Here is a 20849-nt window from a genome sequence, read left to right on the forward strand (position 1 = left end):
GATGGGGTATGTATATGTCAGGGGGCTGGAACTGGAAGTTCCTGTCCTCTAAATACTTGGTTAGTTCTTTTGGCTATTAGCCCCCATTAATATATGGGTCCTAAATTCACCTTATTAACATAACAAAAATACTTTTGTTGTTCTCATCACTTAGGAAATGTAAAGGGTTTAGGACCTGTGTTTCAGAAATTGGGTACAAAGACCAAATATGCAGTTCCTATTGTAACGCACAATATCACAGCTAGATCATATAATAATTCAAATTTTAACTCTTTGAGAAACCTTCATGCTGCTTTCCATCATGGTTGTACCAATTTACATTCCTACCAAGAGGAATGCTTATTCTGTGCTTATTCTGTCTCCATTATTCAAAATGTAAGCTCTCTGAGGGTATTTTATTCACTGTGTAAGTTACTCAGGTTTTTGTTGGTGTTGAATGAATGAACATTTATATCTGGTCTTTTTACTAATAGCTATTGTAACAGGTGTTATGGGATATCTCATCATGGTTTTGATTTGCATTTCAACAATTAATGTGTTGAACATTTTTTCATGTACCTATTAGCCATTTGTATGTCTTCTTTGGAAAAAATCTATATAAGCCCTCTGCCCAGTTTTAGTCATTGTTCTTTTCTTCTATGGAGTTGAGTTCTCTATACATTTTGGATATTAATCCCTTACCAGATAGATGGTATACAAATATTTTCCCCCATTCTGCAGGTTGCGATTTAACTTTACTGGCTTAATTTTGCTGTGCAGAAGGTTTTTAGTTTAACACAGTCTCGCTTGTTTATTTTTGCTTTTTTGTCACTTGCCTTTTTTGGTGTAGTGTCTGAGAAATCTTTGCCAATACCAATGTCAAGAAACTTTTCCTCTATATTTTCTTCTCATAATTATTAAATAATAAAAATTCACTGAGTTAATTTTAAAGATCTACTTGACTTAATTAGGCAGTTCATAAATTGGACAGCATCATATCTAGCAAGTAGAAAAATGCTACAAGAAGTCATACAAAATGAAAGGTTTTTATAGTCAGAAAGAGGGTGGGATATGTCATAGCAAAAGAAAAGAAGGGCTGCTTTGGGGAAAGCCACTTTCCATTAGAGGGAAGGCAGGTTATCTGATCATGAAGATTACCTGACTAATCCTGGCTAAGAAACTCCAAATTGGAGTTTCCACTTTGGGAGAGCCTGACACTGCAATTAAGTTAGGTATTAAGCTCAGTGGAACTAGGCATCAATGACTTCATTTTTGTTTTTAGCATAGTTTTATAGTTTCAAGTATTACATTTAAGTCTGTAATCCATTTCAAGTTAATTTGAGTGGTATAAGCTAGGATTTCAGTTTCACTCTGTTGCATGTGAATATGCAATTTTCCCAATACCATTTTTGAATAGACTATCCTTTCCCCACTGAATATCCTTTGCTTACTTGTCAAACCTATCATATAGACATGAGTTTATTTCTGGGCTTTCAACTCAGTTCCATTGGTCTGTGTGTCTTTTTTATGTCACAATATGGTGTTTTTATTACTGTAGCTTTGTAATAAAGTTGGAAATCAGGAATTTTGATGTCTCCAGCTTTGATCTTTGGGAATTCAGGGTCCATGTGCAGATGGGAAGAATATGTGCTCTGCTGCTATTGGAGGGTATGTCTTGTTTATAAGTTTGTTAGGTCCATTTGTTCTAAGGTATAATTCAATCCCAACATTTCCTCATTGATTTTTGGTCTGAATGATCTATTCAGTGTTGAAAGTGGGATATGAGATCCCCTACTATTATAGTATTACTGTCTATTTCTCTTTTCAGGTCTATTAGAATTTACTTAGCATATTTAGATGCTTCAATGTCATCACTTAATCTTCTTAGTTTTTTCTTAAGTTAAACTTCTTTAATTAATAATTATGTTGACTGAGGTTACATTGATTTACAACACAGCTTGTTTTAGGTGTATCTATTCAAACCTCTACCAATGCCTGTTATCATACCATGCCCATCCCCATGCCACCAATATCCTCCATCATGGTCCACTAGCACTTTATCTCCTTATTCCAATTTATTTCTCTTTGCGGAACTTATCATATTATCTTATTTTTGTGCTTATTCTGTCTCCATTATTCAAAATGTAAGCTCTCTGAGGGTATTTTATTCACTGTGTAAGTTACTCAAGTTTTTGATGGTGTTGAATGATTCAGGCACTGAAAAATAAGTATCTTCATTCTTGTGGCTTTTGATGGTCTGATTTAAATAATAAATATATTGAACAACAGTATATAGAGTATATTATTTGAAAAGTTTGAAATAGTACACTTATGTAACACACCATAAAATGTTCCTAAAGGGAGGACACTTTATATAATAACTAGAATTTCTAATGAGATTTGCAGTATATAGTGTTCTCACAAGTAGTATTTCATACAGATCTTATAACAAACCAGTGGCTTGTTGTAACAGCACCCTTCTTTTATAAAGAAATTAAATATCAGAGGGATTAAATGTTTTGTCCCTGTTTGTACAGTTGGCAGAGATAGTATTTTAAGTAAACTCTTTTGAGAACAAATTAGATTATCCTTTAAAGACACAAAAACATTTGGCATAAAGCAACCATGTTCATTCTTTAGCACATCAAAGCATCATCCTCAATTCTAACACATTTTGGCAAAGCTGAGAGACTGTGGAGGCTCTTTGTGGAAGTAACAGATCAGGTGTTCTTGGTGTTGTGACTTCTCCAACTTTTTATTGGATAAACAAGAGTATCCTTTCCCTTGACCTTTTGTGAAATCAAGTTGCTCATTGAGGTCCTAGAAGCAACCAAAGCTTGCCATTCACTTAGCTTTAGAACAACTTCTTTGTGTGTATGTAAGGGGGAATTTTTTTTTTTTTTACAGTGTTTTAGACTCATTGGAATGAAAATTATTCTGTATGGCTGGTAGAGTTGACAACCTGCAAAATTTACCCTTTGACAACATTAAGTTCCTTTTCTATCTGCTGGCTCTACATGGAATGTATCACCACTGATGTGTTACTGATCAGGGATATTAGGGATATTAGGTATCCTCACCTAATTAGTACCTCACTTAATAAAGAAAGGATGCCAGGGCCTCCCTTGGTGGTGCAGCGGTTGAGCGCTGGGTTGCGAGGCTGCCTGCAGCCTCTGCAGCGCCAGTTCGTTCCCCGGTCGCCGGCGAGGGTCCCACAAATAAATAAATAAATAAATAAAAATAAAGAAAGGATGGCAGCCATGTATTGAATGGGGTAGAGGGTGTTCTTTTGAAAGAGAAAAATTAGTGGGATGGGCAGGGCCAGCTAAAGAATGCTGATCTGGATAAATCATTATAATCAAATTGTTTCTTTTCTCCTTTTTTTTTTTTTTTATTTTTATTTTTTTTAATAGAGGCATGTTTTATTTATTTATTTTGTTTGTTTGTTTGTTTTTTTGTTTATACATGCACTGGGTACAGTCAGAAGCGCAGGAGGGTGACAGAATTCACCAGAGCCAGAGCGGGGAGCAGAGCAGGCAGAAGGACTGAAGTACACTGCTGAGGGGAGCAGCGGGCAGCAGGAGAGGTCTGCGCGCCATGTGGGATCCTCCGCCGGTGGCCGGGGAGCAGCCGGGGATCGAACCGGCGACGCAGAGGCCGCGGGCAGCTTCGCAACCCAGCGCTCAACCGCTGCGCCACCGGGGAGGCCCTCTTTTCTCCTTTTTATAAACTAATACCTTTAGAAAATATATAATAAACAAACAAAAGGACAGCTGTTCATACTGTAAACGAGAAATTTTCCTATATCCTCCAAGAATTAAATAGCATTCATCTGACCAAATACCATAGTTTTAATGCAAAGGATGCTGAATTGCATACAAAACATTTTGACTCAGTTATTTAAGACCAAAATTTGATTTTTATTTTTCACAGTTATTACTATGGGACACATTCATCTCTGAGCATGAATGTGTCCGAGTAATGAAATTATTTTCTTATTGAAGGTGGAGGCCATTATAATACAATAAGTAGTTAAATGCTTTCAAGTTAAGGTGGAGGCTCATTCCCAACTCCACAAGTTTCTAGTGCTGTGACTTGAGACAAATGCTTAATCTCTTTGAGCCTCAGTTTCCTCGTTTGTATAAATGTGAGTAATAACACCCATCTTACAGATGCTGCCCTGTTTGTTGTAAGGATTAAGCCAAATAATGGATGTGGGGCACTAAGTATAGTACTTTAGATACAGCAATCACCTAATAAAAGGCTGTTACTACTATTAAACTACAATTATCTCTAAGTGTTTAGTAATGCTCAGTTGATTTTCTGTATTTTTTTTTGCTTGTATTTATTTTTATTTTATTTTTTAAGATTTATTTATTTATACACAAGCACTGGGTACAGTCAGAAGTGCAGGAGGGTGAGAGAATTCACTAGAGCCAGGCAGATTGATGAACTACACTCTGAGGGGAGCAGCCAGCGTGGCAGGAGAGGTCTGCGTGCCATGTGGGACCCTCGCCCAGGGGCCAGGGATCAAACCGGCGCTGCAGAGGCTGCGGGCAGCTTCGCAACCCAGCGCTCAACAGCTGCACCGCCAGGGGAGGCCCTGATTTTCTGTATTTTTCATCACCTAATGCTCTATCCGTTTAAAATAATAAGATAAAAAATATAAACATTATTTTTAAACCCTCTCTGAACCTTTCCATCCTTTCTAAAGTATAGTTATTCGAATTCCATTTTCCACTTAATAAATTATTAGAACAATTGGGTTTTCTGTGTTGACTCCTACAAGAAATAACCAAGTGTGACATTGCTTAAAAAACAGATTTTAACACTAGATTGTATGATTATCTTTTGTTACTCTTATCTATTGCTATATAACACATCTCCCAATATTTGGTGATATAATAATATTTTATTTTTTTAAAGATTTATTTATTTATTTATTTATTTATACAAGTACTAGGTACAGTCAGAAGCGCGGGAGGGTGAGAGAATTCACCAGAGCCAGAGCGGGGAGCAGAGCAGGCAGAAGGACTGAAGTACACTGCTGAGGGGAGCAGCGGGCGGCAGGAGAAGTCTGCGCGCCACGTGGGATCCTCCTCCGGTGGCCGGGGAGCAGCCAGGGATGGAACCAGCACCGCAGAGGCCGCGGGCAGCTTTGCATCCCAGCGCTCAACCGCTGTGCCACCGGGGAGGCCCAATATTTTATTATTTCTAATTGATGTAATGTTGGAGTTGATGGGTTTGGAGTGCAGGGTCCTTGGGTTTACTCTGGGAAAAGTTTCATCAGAGCTCCCCTTTCAGCGGCAGGAAACAAGTTTCTCAGGCAAGTTTCCCCGTGAGACAGAGACATATTATTTAAAGAGCAGGTTTATTAGGGAAAGGGGACAGGAGAATAAAGGACACTTGTATAGATACAAGCAGGCAGAAAGAGCTGCCCCAAAAGGAAAGGTTTGCTAAGAGAGAGGCCTGCATGGTCACAGGCAGGCAGTCTTGAGGAGAGCTGCTTCAGTGGAGGGAGGTCAGTGAAGAGAAGCCTCAGCCTGGTACAGGTCATGGGCAGGCAGGAAGGCTGCTGCCCTGCGGAGGGATAGAGAGTTGGTGAAAAGGAGCACCTGCATAGGCACAGGTAGGCAGAAGGACTGCTACCCTGTGCCAGTGCAGAAACTGCACTGATATAATCTTTTTTTTTTTTTTAATAGAGGCATGTTTTTATTTATTTATTTGTTTGTTTGTTTTGTTTTATACATGCACTGGGTACAGTCAGAAGCGCGGGAGGGTGAGAGAATTCACCAGAGCCAGAGCGGGGAGCAGAGCAGGCAGAAGGACCGAAGTACACTGCTGAGGGGAGCAGCGGGCGGCAGGAGAGGTCTGCGCGCCATGTGGGACCCTCCTCCGGTGGCCGGGGAGCAGCCAGGGATCAAACCGGCGCCGCAGAGGTCGCCGGCAGCTTCACAACCCAGCGCTCAACCGCTGCGCCACCGGGGAGGCCCTGCACTGATATAATCTTTTTTCTCTTTGGGAAGGGCTCATTCCTTTGTGGAGTGGCCTGTTTGCTGCTGATTTTGGATAACTATGCAGAATCCAAAAGGGACCAGAGATTCCGCAATGGTCCCAATCTCTGTATCTTTACCCTCAGGCCTGTGCTCTCTAAGCTCCCTACAGCAGTCTGATACCTGCTTGGGTCTTAAGCCTTTTGATAAGGCACTGGCACCTAAGGATCTTGATTTCTCTTTTTTTTTTCTCTAAGATTTATTTACTTATGCATATAAGAACGTGGGGCACAGAAGAATGGGGCACAGGCCAGAGGTGCAGGGTGTGGGAGTGACAGGATTCACCAGAGACAGAGTAGGGAACAAACCAGGCAGATGTACTGAAATACACTGCTGAGGGGTGCAGTGGGCGAGACAGGAGAGGTCTGCTGCCATGTGGGTATTATAGCTGGACTAATGCTCATGTTAATCCCCTCTACCCTCACCTCCTTGTGTGAGTCAGGTTTTAGGTTTGTGATGCCTCCTTTAGGTTTTCTATTCTTTCCTCCATCATAATGATTGGAATTTGAACAGGCACATGGGATCAGTTTGTCTCTGCTCTGTTACAAATTCTTGTGGTTGGCTGACATTTCCTCTCCATGTGGCCACTGTAGCAGGGGAGCAGGGCCTCTTGCAATGCAGCTCATTAGGGGAAATAATTCCCCAGTTCAGTGTGAGGAACAGCATGCATTCCCAGACAGGAAGAATAATCTGAGCTGTCTTTGGAAACTACTTAGCACAGAACTCCACCCCCACAGATTGTGTTCATCTAACCCAGCGTCTTACTGTGGAATAAACCTCTCTCTAAAGTCTACAACTTTTAAAAGTCTACAATAAGTACATTCATTCAATTCAGATACTCTCTTCATGTGGTCTTTCTAAATGTAACATTTAGATTCCAAATGGTTGGGGTATTATGGGTTCTAAAATGAGGGGATTATAGGCTCACATGGATAAAAACATTGCCTGTTCTGGTTAAACACATCAACCTGAAAATGGCATTGGGTTCTATTTTCTTGACTCAATCTTCCTACCTGTAGGTGAGAATATTACACAAGGAAAAGTTGTATATGTGGTGGTGGGGGTTGGGGGGTGAGGTGATTTATACAGAAATGGCCACATTGATTTGCAGTGTGTTGTACTTTTGTTTTTTGAGCCTTTAAATATTTTGCCATGGGGCTTGTCCCATGAAGGTGTCCAGGCTCAATCAGAACATTTCTGTATCCTGCAGCACCCGTTGTGCTGAGGCGTGACTGGAGCCCTGGGAATTCCGCCAGGGCCTGAGATGATGTGGGTCCCCTGGGGCCTCACAGAACCAGATGTTATCAGTGGTTGTAAATGACATGAAGAATTTGCCACCCACAAGGTGTTGACATGGAGGGGTTTCTTTACCTTGTTTGCTTAGGCATCAATTAGGTTACAAGTGTTTGTAGGCATGCCCTGTTTTATAGGTAACATTGCTATAAATGCCGATTATGTTTTAATGGACCAGAATGGTAACTTCAGCATGGCAAAATCATTGCTGTCTTCTACATGCTTCTTAAAGCTCTTCGAGAGTGAAATATTCAAATAAACATAGTCTCTTAATTGTACCTCCTAACCTAGATTCCTTAGGAGATGAGTCACCATTAATTAATTCAGAGAGGAGTATTTCTCCCTCCTCTGTACATCCACTAATATTTTCTTCCTGATTTTGTCCATCTCAGAAATTTTATTTTTTAATTTTTTTTAAAGATTTATTTTTATTTATTTATGTATACCAGAACTGGGGTGTAGGCCAGAGGTGTGGAGGGTAAGAGGATTCACCAGAGACAGAGTGGGGAGCAGAACAGGCAGATCCACTGAAATAAGGAGAGCAGTGGAAGAGACAGGAGAGGACTGCTGCACCATATGTGGGTTAGCTCCCTGGCTGGAGATTGAACTCAGGCCTCAGTGGTGATAGCATGATAGCACTAGGCGGTAACCTCTACGCTACCAGGATGGCCCCACCTTCAGAAATTTTAAATCGAAGGAAGTCACCAAGAGAAATTTTGCATCTTTGTTTAAATGCTTCATAATACAATAGATTTTATCATTTGAAGAAAACCTTACTGTACTGCAAATCCCTTCATCTTTTCTTCCTTCCTTTACCTTCTCGAATATTGATTGAGTACCTTCTGTGTGAATTCACTTGTGCTCAAGCATTGGGTGTACAAAGTGAAGGATACCCTTCAGGAAGCTAAGGGTAATCAATGGTGGGCTTAAATGATTGAGGGTTAAGGATGTCATACTGCAAAGGTGGACAATACTCTGCTGAGTGTACCCTTGGTACTGAGCCAGTGGCCCTCTCTGGTAGAACCTTGGTAATAGGGCCACCCACATGCACCTTAGCCTGTTCCCCACCCCCTCCCAGGCCAAGCCCTGATTCAGCCTTGATTCAGCCCTGATTCAACCTTTCATTGAACTGGGCCTTAACGTTCTCTGAAAAAACATTCTGTACTCACAGAAATTATTAGATGCTATTTTCTCTTATTACACTGATATTCTCTCTCTCTTTAAAAAAAAAAAAAAAAGGATTCTTACTTTCAACCTATAAGTGAGGGTTGCTAAGAGGATTAAAGATATACTATACATGAAGGAAGTACTAATTTAAAAATTATAAAGTACTACACAAATGTAAAATTTTGTTGGTATTGTTTATGTCTTCGGTAAAAGTATAGAAGACTAGTAGCTATTGGGAAGCTTAAACTAATCTGAGAACTTTGAGCTCTCATTCCCCCACTTTGGGAGTTTGGTTGTTGACTTGTTCGGATGGGTTCCAGTGCTCCTGGGGTGAACACTGTGTTGTTTCTAGCATCCACATGTTGTCTCAGTGATCTCAGTCTTTGACTGACATCATTGTAGCAATGGTGCGTAATAATCAAGGCTGACATAAACCTAGAGTTTTTATAATATAAAGGAAATTCTGACTTGTTGAAATCCATGATATTTATTATGTGTCCTGGGCTATATCTAATTTGTGGTTCATGTCTTGGATCTGGCAGTCTTACGTAGATGGCTTTTAAAGGTTAGAGACTGGGATATGTAAATGGTAGCAGAGGTAACTGTATTCATTGTCTATTGTTGTGTAACAAGTGATCACAAAGTTTAGACCCTTAAAAAAACAAACATTTATAATCTCATGGTTTAAGCAGTGCAGGAATTCATAAATAATGTAGCTGGATTGTTCCAGCTCAGGGTATCTCTCAAGTGGCGGTCTACCTGTTGAGCAGAGTTGCATCGGAGGGAAAGCTGACTATTGCTGGAAGATCCACTTCTAAGTGTACTTGTGTGACTTGTCAGGAGGCTTCTGTTCCTCACTGGCTGTTGGCTAGAGGCCACAGATCCTTGTCTTGTGGGGGCATCTTCACATCATGACATGGAAGCTGGCTTCCCCCAAAGCAGCATTATAAAGGTGCTAAAAGAATAGATTCTCCCAAGCAAGCCTGTAGAATTTTATGATATAAAACAGGAGTCAGCAGGTATTGTTGGTAAAGAATGAAAGAGTGTTTTAGGTACTGTTAACCATTTGGTCTCTGTTTCAACTGCTCAACTGAAGCAGGCACACACCCTTTTGTGTTCCAAACACAGATAGGTTGTTCCAATAAAACTTCATTTACAAAAACAGGCAATCATCAGATTTGACTAACAAACCATAGCTTGCCTACCCCTGATCGAAAAGAAAACCACAGAATACTAAAATCAGAAGATTTTATCCAGACTCAGTGTGAAAGAGGAAAGATTTACTTGTAAATCTCCACTGACTTCATTTTATGGATTCACTGATTTGTTCAATACAATGTTGTAAATAACAGAAAAAAAAGGCTACAGGAAGAAAAAAGATACAGAAAACTAAAATGTGAAACAATGAACAAAATCAAAACAACCTTTGGCTATTTGCTCCCTGTACCCTGTTGAAATAGGGCAAATAATTTGGAAATCTTGCACAGTAGGAAACCTAACCAAACCATCATCTTGTCAATTTCTAAGCTCTCCTGTCCCCCACCTCAGTCTAGCTGCCACCACCATAAATTGCCATTCAGTAATTACTTCTTAATTCTCTGACAAACATCAAAACAGATGTTGATTGCTTTAAACAGGGTGAAGTTCCTTGCAAGTATTTTTTTTTCCTTGCAAATTGAAAAAACAAATGGCTTCTTGGAAACAATCCAAAAAAAAAAAAAAAAAGTGTGATTCTCACAAGAGACTCTTATGAGATATTTGACAATTACCTGGGGTATCTTAAATGCAGGTTAGGAATTATTGGCCTAAGCAATTGGGGAAAAGAAATTGAAACTGGCAGGTAAAATCTGTGCGTTAATATTTCATTAGATTATGCAAAAAGGTCTGTTCCATCATCTGGGTTTTACCTTCTGTTACTGCCACTCAAAATCCTTATTTAGACTTCCCTGAGGAGCCTATTATGAGTTTTAAAACTTTTTTTAATTAAATATTTCTCATTATAAGAGAATATATGACAATTGTGGAAAACAAAAAAGAAAAGATAAATTAGTCATAATGCAATTAGCCAGACATGATTTTAACATATTTCCTTTCTGTATGTTCCTGGATTTAACATAGTCAATATGCAATTTTTTTTAAATTATTATTTATTTATACAAGCACTGGGCACAGTCAGAAGCGCCGGAGGGTAAGAGAATTCACCAGAGCCAGAGCGGGGAGCAGAGCAGGCAGAAGGACTGAAGTACACTGCTGAGGGGAGCAGCGGGCGGCAGGAGAGGTCTGCGAGCCATGTGGGACCCTCCTCTGGTGGCCAGGGAGCAGCTGGGGATCGAACCGGCGCTGCAGAGGCTGTGGGCAGCTTCGCAACCCAGCGCTCAACCGCTGCGCCACCGGGGAGGCCCCAATATGCAATTTTTATTCTACTTTACTACCTACCATTTTATCACAGGTTTTATCCTTATGACTTAAAGAATATGTGGTAGTCCATAGCATGGATGTTCCATAACTTGTTTAATATTATCTGAATTGACTGAATTATTTACAAATTTGGTTATCATAAGTAATGCTGACATAAACATCTTTGTAAATAAATCTTTAAATACTTCTTTGATTTCCTTATAAACATTTCATACAAGTAGAATTATGGTATATATGTAAATTAACATTTTTAAGTCTCTTGGTAAGTACTACTAAATTGCTTACTAACAGGCTGCAACAATTAATATACCTTCTTTTTTCCACTGAAAATTATTTCCCTTGCCCATTTTACCTGATTTGCAAATATTTTTCATATATAGTAACATGGTTTATTTACCCAGCGACTAGTTTTTTATTTTGATGAAGTTATTTTCTTGGCTTGTTATCTATCATCTTTTGCTTTTTAAAAAATGTATAGAAATTATAAATTTTGCACAGTAGTATTATCTGTATTTTTCTTTTTTATTACACTTAATCTAGGAAAGTTGTTTTCCTAGATTATCTTCTTACATGCCTTATTGCACCTTTTAATCTTAGTGATTTGATGCATTTACATTTAATTCTTTCACCTGGAATTAACTTTACATATGGTGTAGCTTTGCTAGTAATTAAAGGAAAAGGTGGTAAACAGAAATGCAGTTCTGTTTAACTCAGTTCTCTCTTAATACTCCTATTGTTCTTGAAATTATTTCAGGGTTTTTTATGCCCTGAGGCATAAGAAGTGTACTAGATGGCAAAGTACAATGATTCTTTTCATTTCTCTTTCCTCCCCACCTAAGACTTAGTAAAGAGCTCCACTTAGACCAGCCCAGGCCACAGCCCCATGAGGCTGGCAGGTGCCAAGCTTTATTTAAAAGGTATTCAGAAAACCCACTTTCCTAAAAATTTCTTCTTCTCTTACTGTTTTTATTGCCAGAAATACCTGTCATTTTATCTCGTGGTGTTATACATTGCCCCTCTTCCAGAAGTTTGTTTTTTTTTTTTTCAATGTATTAACATATTCACCTCAGCAGAGTTGCTCAGTGTTAGCTTCTTGTGGTGATCATAACAAATTATCATAAACTTGGTGTTTTAAAACAATGGAAATTTATTCTCTCACAGCTCTGGAGGCTGGAAAACCAAAACCAAGGTATTGGCAGTCTGTGCCCACGGAAACTACCCCTTGCTTCTTCCCAGCTCTGTTGCTTGTAAGCAATCCTTGGCAAGGAGCTGCCTCTCTCCAATCTCTGCCTTTGGCATCACATGGCCCTCTTCCTGCTGTATCTGTGTGTGCCAGTATCTCTGCTTCCAAATTTCCCTTGTCTCATAAGGATACCAGTCATTGGATTAGGGTCTCCCTGCACCCTGTATTTCATTTTAACTTAATTACATCTGCTAACACCCTATTTCAAATAAGTCACTTTCTGAGTCTCCTATTCAATATGAATTAGGGTGGGGGATGCCATTCATCATGGTAAGTGAATCTTTCTTTTATATTATTTAGTTTTATTAGATCATTTTTCTATTTAGCAATTGATATGGAACCACAAGAAAATCTTGGAATCTGTAGGAAGGAGGCAAAGGGAGAAAATGCAGAGCCAAGGTGGGGGGCAATATCAGATTCCATCTCTTTCCTATGGCTGGTCCTATAACCAGCTTTCTCAGCAACTTGCTTTCATTTGAAGTGGGGCATTCAAGCATTTTGTTAGATTGGTTGATATCATTATTTTGTCATAGTAAAACATAAAAATTCTTTGATAGGAAAATAAAAGGATAAAATGAGTAACCCATTCAAATGACTCATTATACTCATATAATGGTGTGATGGCAAATCTTTTCTATTTTAAAAAATATATACAAACTAACAGTTATTGTAGTTATGTGATTTTTTATACTTGAAGTCTAGTAACATGATTTGTAACTGTAAAATTTGATAACAAGAGAAAAGTACTTCATTTGACTATTTCCTAAATAGGGGGAGCCCTAAGATTCCTTAATTTTAAAGAGAAGAAAGGATGACAGATTAGAAAAATAATTTGGCTAATTAGATTATTTTGATTCTTCTTAGTAAAAAGCAATTGCTGAAATTGAGAATATACCAATATTCTCTTTCTTCCATTTTAAACAATAGGCAGATGAAAAATTATAACTAAATTTACATCTACTGTTTGGTTTTATGAGTTGTGTGTTTTTAGAAGCCTTTTGATATGTCCCCTCATTATCTGGTTTTTCAGAAAACAAGTTTATTTCCATTTTGAAGTATTGTCATAATTTAAAAAGTTTTATTGCAAAAATAGTATAAAGACATTTTTTAAGTGAAAAGAATGAATATAGTTGTTTTTTCTGTTACCTTATGTCCAATTTTACAGCCAAACATTGTGAAAGTTCTACCTTCATTTAGAAGGAAGAAATAAGGGCTTCTTGGGGCCTCCCTGGTGGCGCAGGCAGTTGAGCGCAGTGCTGTGAAGCTGTCTGAAGCCTCTGCAGTGCCGGTTCAATCCCCGCCAGTCTTGGAGCAACCCACATGGCGAGCAGACCTCTCCTGTCTTGCCCGCTGCTCCCCTCAGCAGTATATTTCGACAGTCTGCCTGTTCTGTTCCCCATTCTGTCTCTGGTGAATCCTCTTACCCTCCCACGCATCCTGCCTGTACCCCAGCTCTTGTATAAATAAAATAAATCTTTAAAAAAAAAAAAAGAAAGAAGGGCCTCTTGTGTACATAGAGCTTGTTGACTCACAAGTCCTTTGTACCTGATGAGTTAACACTCCCTAATTTAAAATCCTGTTAAACAACATAAATGTTTTCTTGGGACAGAATGCTTTGTGGTTTAATGACTCAACCCTCTCTGAGCGCTGAAAGCTGGATTCTCAATCAGTCAGTGCCACAAGAAAAAACTTGTTTTATATCATCTCCCATCCCCCAAAGTCCATTTGTTTTAAACCAGCTGAGTTTAGGGATAGAGATGATATGGTTCTTAACTTCCAAATGTCTATAAATGAAGTGAGAAATGTTCACAGAAAACCTCACACGAACACTTAGCAAATCATACCAGGTTGAACCATAAGAGTTTGCCATGCTTGACTGGTTTTGAGCTACAAAGATGGTAACTACATAATATTCACCTGAAAGTTTGAAGTCAGTCACTGTTACTCACCTGAATTTTGCATGATCCTTAGTCCTTCATGTGTAAAGGACTGTTAGGCACAGAGGCCTGTCCTGAGCCCAGACCTTGGCGGGAGGCCTGGGGGAATGTGGCTTGTGGGGTTTCCCCAAAAAAGGTGCTCCTCTTTTCTGCTGTCCTTCCTCAGCCACGTTATTTCCACATTTGGGAATCCTCTGTGTTCCTACACACGTCCTCACCTTATTTTGAATACTTTCCTCTCTTCCTCTTTCTTTCTCGTCATAACCAAGGAGCTCCCCTATCTCTCTCTTCCTCTTCCTTTTTTTTCCCTTCCATTTTTGTGTCTCCTTTCATTCCGCCCAGGTTCGTGATCACAGAATTTATGGTTATATGGCCCAGGAGTAAAGGGACGGATATGTTTTTATAAAAGGAAGGGAAAACCTTGAGTTTTGAATTGAAATTAGAAATATTAGCAATCTAGATCTGGTAACAGCAGAAGTCCTGTAAACCCACTTTATGAGACTTCTCTAACATCATCTCAGGCTGTTTTATTGCTTTCTTTCTTTTTAAAAAATAGTGCTATGACTCATGTAGTCATTCCTTTTCTTTCTTTCTTCCCTTTTTCTTTTTGTGTTACAATTATTCTTTCAGGTCCTGAAACTGACTTTTAGAGGTTTACCTGTGGAACTCAAGCTGTTTACAACATTGTGTTTACAGGATAATAAACCAGTTACTTTTCTTTAGCATTAACTGGGAAGTAAAAGGTAAGGAAACACAAGGTTCTTCACAATCAGTGAAGTTTTGGAGGGAGTGAATTTTGAAAGCAGACAAGGAAATTTAAAAAGTAAATATTTCAAAGTGGAAGAAGAAGAGGAAGGGAAAGCTGAAACTAGAGCAAAGCCATACAAATAGATGAAGCAAGATGGATACAAATAAAAGGCAGAGAGATCTCTCACCACAACTGAGAGGTTGAGTTTGGAGAGAGGGGAGAATAGGCTTAGTGTGGTATTAGGGTACCCCTAAACATGGGGAATTTGAAGCTGACATCTGGAGCTTTTTACTACCATCTCCGTAAAGACAGCCTTACCAAGAGAGGTAACTAACTCCTTAGGTGTCAGCTCATGAGAGCTGAGACATCAATCTGCTCTCAGGTCCAGCCTCAGCCTTCTCATTGATTTCAGTCAGCAAATCTGTATTCCTAATGTGTCTGTAATAGTTTCACATCACTGCTTCTTGTTAGAAATTTTTTTTAAAGTATTTATTTTTTTAAAGTATGTATTTATTTATTTTTTGTGTAGACGAACTGGGGTGCAGGCCAGAGATGTGGGAGGGGAGCCAGGTGGGTTGGGAGAATTCACCAAAGACAGAGTAAGAGCAAAACAGGCAGATTTTTTACTGAAATACACTGCTAAGGGGAGCAGCAGGTGAGATAGGAGAGTACTGCTGCACCATATGTGGATTAGCTCTGTGGCTAGGGATGGAACTCAGGAATTCAGGCCACAGTGGTGATAGCACTGAGACTTAACCCCTTGGCCACCAGGGAGGTCCCCTAGACATAATTTTTAATTAGCATTTTCTTTTGTAATATTAGCATCAGTTAAAGACACTAATTGGACTCATTCATTAAGTAAATGGTGACTATTGTAGTCACTACAAAAGAATCTGTCAGGAAGCCCTTAAGCAACTGTGGCCCCTTGTGGAGTCTGCCTACCTGGTGCAGGTGGATGGAGGAAGGTAAAGATGTGATTCAGACAATTATGTACTAATTACTGATCATTTTACACTCATTATTGAAGAACTGCCAGTTATTTGGAAATTAAGTCAATATGATGAAATTGATAGTTATGAAAATTAGTATTAAAATAACTTCCATAAGCATTACCTTGATAAATATTTTAAAATAATATATTAAATACATTTTAAAATAATTTCCATGGTTTCACATGATCATCAAAGGGCATTAATTAAAGCACTATATTATCTGTGGGAATGTGTTAGCTATCCTACAAGAAAGTAACATTTAAAGACTAAATTCCCATTTCTAGGTTTATAAGATTTACAGACTGCCATCTAGCAAGAAAACATTTAGTAGAGCCTTTAAATCTCTGAATTATAGTTTGGAGAAATGCTAGAGTATTTGATTTGTAAGAAAACTAGGTATTTGAGAGCCCAGGAAATACATTAAATGCTAAAAATGCTTGATATGTGGAAGTTACAGAATTGTTTCTTGAAACTTTATTGCTTCTAGAAATGCCATGAAGTCATAATGTTTGCAGCAATGCAAGTATTATCAAACCTCAGGAATGAAGAAGATAATTCTTCAAGTGCCTGGAAGGACTAATTAAGGCAGACAAATTGGGTGCCAGGTTCTTGAGGGACCCCAGAATTTCATAGACTCACTAATTGGCACCAGAATCATTTTGGACTAGTAAGCTAGGTGGGGCAAAGGTAAACAAAGGGAACAGATGGTGCATATTAAAGTTACTATAAAGTCAATTTCAAAATATATGACATCACCAGAGACTTCTGGAAAATAACGACAGGCCAAGCTTACATGCAACTATCATGGTTAGAACAAGGAACTTTTGACCCAAAGCTTGATATTGAATAATCTGAAACAATCATAAACAGCAGCAGGCTCTGGAGTGATGAGTCAGCCCACCTTTGCAAAAGGGACTTTGTGTTTACTCACTCACCCGCTGAACCCATACTGAACATCTATGATGTGACAGATGTGGTTCTATGTGTGGCAGAAATAGAATTGTATGCAAAAACTTACTCTCTGAGATGGCAGAAGCATCAGTGATTATAATAAAACTAAAATGTAGCAAAGTTGTCTTAATATCAGGTGTGTATGGAGTCTGTTTGTAAAGGCAGACTGGATCCAAAAGGTAGACGAACTTGAATACTAGATTATGAAGTTAGGACTTTATTCTGCAAACAGTTCTGCACCACCTGATGGTTTTCAAACAAGAAAGAATCAGGAAGGTTGGTCTATTTGTAATGAAAAGATGTGTTAGAGAATGGAAGAGAGGCTAGATAGCAGATAATAGCTGGAAAACGCTCTAAATTGAAGAGACAATGAAGTTCAGAACTAGGATAGCAGTGGTTGAAATGGACAAGGGTAGATGAGTGCCATTCTGCTGAGATGGAAACATGTCTCATCTATACCAGTTACCCCCTCACTGTCTCCCGCAAAGGATTTCCAGTAGTTTACATCCAATTAACAATGCAGATAGGTGAAGACCAGAAACATAAAGGAACAATAAATAGTATGATAAGGTCAGAGAGACAGTTACTTTACAGAAGGCTACATTCATAAAGTTCCATATAATTACTAAAATTGATTTATGATCAGGTACATAGTCCACATTGTCTGAAAAATGACAGATAAGGAAAAGTAAAGCTTTTTAGGGTACTTGTGGAGTAGAAAATTTCCTCTTTTCAGACCTCATCGAAAGAACGTTAAGTAAGGGTGTGACCAACACCTCCCTCCAATATATCCAACATGGAGTTCTTACGTGGCTATTTCTTTACAACCTCTCGAAGCAAACTCAGACGTGATGACAAATGACCCCTTGACCAGTGATCAGAGAGAGGGGAGCAGGAAGCCTCAAGGATAACTCCCCAGAGTGACTTAGGAGTGGTTTCCTACCCTTGTGCCTACAACAATATTCTGCCAGATTTTCTCCTTCTGTTATCCCATGGCAATATAATCACCTCTAGCTGTGCTTTTGTGTTGCAAAGGGTAGCAATTTAATATACTCTCTCTTGAATTATTAATTTATTATTTATGAGCCTTGGGAATTATAGATACCATCAAAAGAAAACCTACATTTTCTCTTCTCTGTCTTTAGATAGTAATTTGAGTAGGCTTCAAAGGAAAATGCAAGCAATCAAGAAAACTTTATATTTTGAAACTTAAAACTTATTAAACTTAAATGCAATGAAGTTCAAAAAGCGCCATGATTTTCAGTTTCTCTACGTGAGAGCATGTGCAGTCACATGAAACAAAGTCTTCTAATAAATCTGAGCCCTTCCTTGAAAACACAGCCTCACTCCCCTGTCCTCCCGGGAACTAGGGCGGTGATTCCATAGGAAGAGTTGTACCTTGACCTCTGCTTCTTTGTGCCCCTGCCCAGAATGGGAGCCAGCCTTCCTTTGGCACTGGCACTAATAAAGCCAAACCTTGTTGAATTTAGCCTCATTCTGGGTGGGACTAATAGTGTGTTAATTATGGGGTGGTCCCAAATGACCAAAATTTATATATTATTGTATATGAGATAACAGATTGTAGGACCTAAAGTCTAGATTCCACAAACTTGAATTATTAGGACAGAGGTTCCCCCAGTCTTTGTTGAGAGAAATGGTCTGCATTCCAGATATAAGGAAAACTAGGATATTTTTGCTCCCACACAGCACATTGGGATATGATCCCCAGTCCTCAAGCCACCATTGTAACATCAAAGGACCCAGGAGGGTGGAGATGATCTATTCTGGCATAGATGCTGACCAAATCAGTGTTACTTTTTACTAAAAAGATGAGAAGATCGTCTCCTTGCACAACCACTAGGTGGCAGAGTTTCTATATCAAAAGCTGTTACCAGTTGGAACTAAATGTACTGATGATGCATTTTTCATATAGCCAAAACTCTGAGGCTGTTTTGGATTTGAATGAGCATAGGGGATTTTACCCAACTGTAGATTTTATCGTCATGAAACGCATCTGCAGAGATTTGAAATTAGCTTCTGAACTAGGAGACAGGTAGCTTCTCTACCCCCAACTCTGTCTTTAGCTAGCCCTGTGCCTGGGAACAATGAATGCCACTGGGCCTCAATGAACTTATTTGCAAAATGAAATGATTGGGAACTAGATTATCTGCACCTTCCAATTCAGGCAGGCTTTTTTTCTGTATCACTTTGTAGTTGAGCCTGACCAATATGCTAACTCACTTGGTCTACTTGGTACCTACTATTATTCAGTAAGTGCCAACTAACCAAAATCGCTGATGTTTATTGAGCATCTACTAGGCAGAACTTTTATGAGTATTGCCTAATGTAAGTCTCATGACAATCTGATTATCCCCATTTTACAGATGAGGAAACTGAGGTTTCCAGAATTTAAGTAACTTGCCCAAGACCATGTAGATATGGGCAGGGTGGTCTGATTCTGTAATCTGTATGTTAACGGTTGCTATATTCCATGTCTTATTCAGCTGAGAAAAATATGAATTTAAACACATTGTCTCTGAAAGAACCCATTGTGTGAATCCAAAAACCTCAGTTTTTCAAGGGAAGTAGATTTAGGTTTCTCCTCTCTGGAGATGGGGCAGATTTGCATGGATCTGTTGTCACACTGTCGTGAGATGTCTACCTATGAGTGCCAGCATAGTAACCTGGCTCCAGTTCCACACACTCACCAGCAGGCCTTCAGTTCTATCAGTGTTGTGTTTTCTAAAAACTTCAGTGTCGCTGAAGGAATTCCTACACCAGGTAATCCCTAGGGGACTTTCCAGGTCTAGAATTATTGACTGATGTGTCTATAATCTGATCCAGGGTCTAATGTTAGCCAGATGGAAGCTGCTCAGTAATGGGACTCTCCCCCACTTAGCAGTTGCAGTCCAGCAATATCACACTTAACATTAGTGCTGTTTGTTAATGAATTAAAAGTTTTTTCCCTTTCGAGAGGTAAGAACAAAGAGTGAAGGAAAAGAACAATGGACTGTGGTGGTGGGCTAGGGCTGGTTGGGTGGTGGATGCACTGTGGTGACAATACTGAGGGGAGTAGCTAAATGTTACCTAAATTAAAAAATTAATTAATTAAAACACATTTCCTCCCTTTCTTGGGGGCAGGAAACTTATATAGCCTCACAACCAATGTCTTGTTTCAGATCTAATATCTGGTGTTTGAAGCTCTCTCAAGGAAATAATTCACTGCAGACAGAGGCGCCTCTTGCTAAGTCAAAACAAAGCTCCCAGGTTTAGTAGAACATGAATAATTCTTTTTTTAAGTTTATTTTATTATCATGCCTGTAAAATCCCCCCCCTTGTTTTGATCCTACTCCCTTCTCTCCCCCCCACCCCGTGTGTCTCTGGTTTAGAGTTGCCTGTTGATTTTTATTTTACTTTATTATATTTACATTTTCTAAATTTCTGCTATTAGTGAGACCATACAGTATTTTTCTTTTTCTTTCTGGCTTATTTCACTGAGCATGATCCCTTCCAGCTCAATCCAGAACACGAGTAATTCTTTGAGTAGACAATAGGTGGCAGTACAACATCAATTTACACCTGATAGTTAAATCTAAACCTTTACTCTGGTGTCACATTTTATTATTTTAGACGTACATTAGGTCTGAAGCAAGAATTATTAGATAAAGAAATTCATTTAACTTGTCTTGTATCTGACTACACATATTAAAATGCTCTATGAACAATTGGGTTGAGTATACCAGTGATTTTTCATTTCCTTTTTCTTAAAGAGGGTTCCCCAAATTATATAAGCTTATAGCTCCCGAAGTTTGGACTTGTCTGGAAATAACCCTGGGGCCCTTTTAACTTAGGAAAGGATAAACAATCTTGCCATGCTTCATTCTCTACCAACTTAATCTCCAGGGAGAATAACAACTTTTTTTTTTTACATAAACCAAATAAAAAGGAAGTATAAACAGCAACTAAATGAGGTGGCAAATATTCCATTATTTATGAGTCTGTAAAATGGAGCTTTTAACACTGAAACTCTTTCACTTCTGGCAGCATAGTATTGATGATAAAAAGGAA

General features: G+C 38.9%; 1 protein-coding gene across 1 annotated transcript in view; it reads left to right on the forward strand.

Annotated features, from left to right (window-relative positions):
- Positions 1–19435: 19435 nt before the first annotated feature.
- The window catches only part of LOC119251497 (translation initiation factor IF-2-like), a 60205-nt gene continuing 58791 nt past the window's right edge, over positions 19436–20849 (forward strand). Inside the window, exon 1 of the mRNA XM_054698158.1 lies at positions 19436–19562. Coding sequence (XP_054554133.1) covers positions 19436–19562 — 127 coding nt within the window. The remainder of the gene's footprint in view (positions 19563–20849) is intronic.

The sequence above is a fragment of the Talpa occidentalis genome, unplaced genomic scaffold, assembly GCF_014898055.3.
Source record: "Talpa occidentalis isolate TD23 unplaced genomic scaffold, MPIMG_talOcc4v2.1 talOcc4.2, whole genome shotgun sequence".
Taxonomy (NCBI): Eukaryota; Metazoa; Chordata; class Mammalia; order Eulipotyphla; family Talpidae; genus Talpa; species Talpa occidentalis.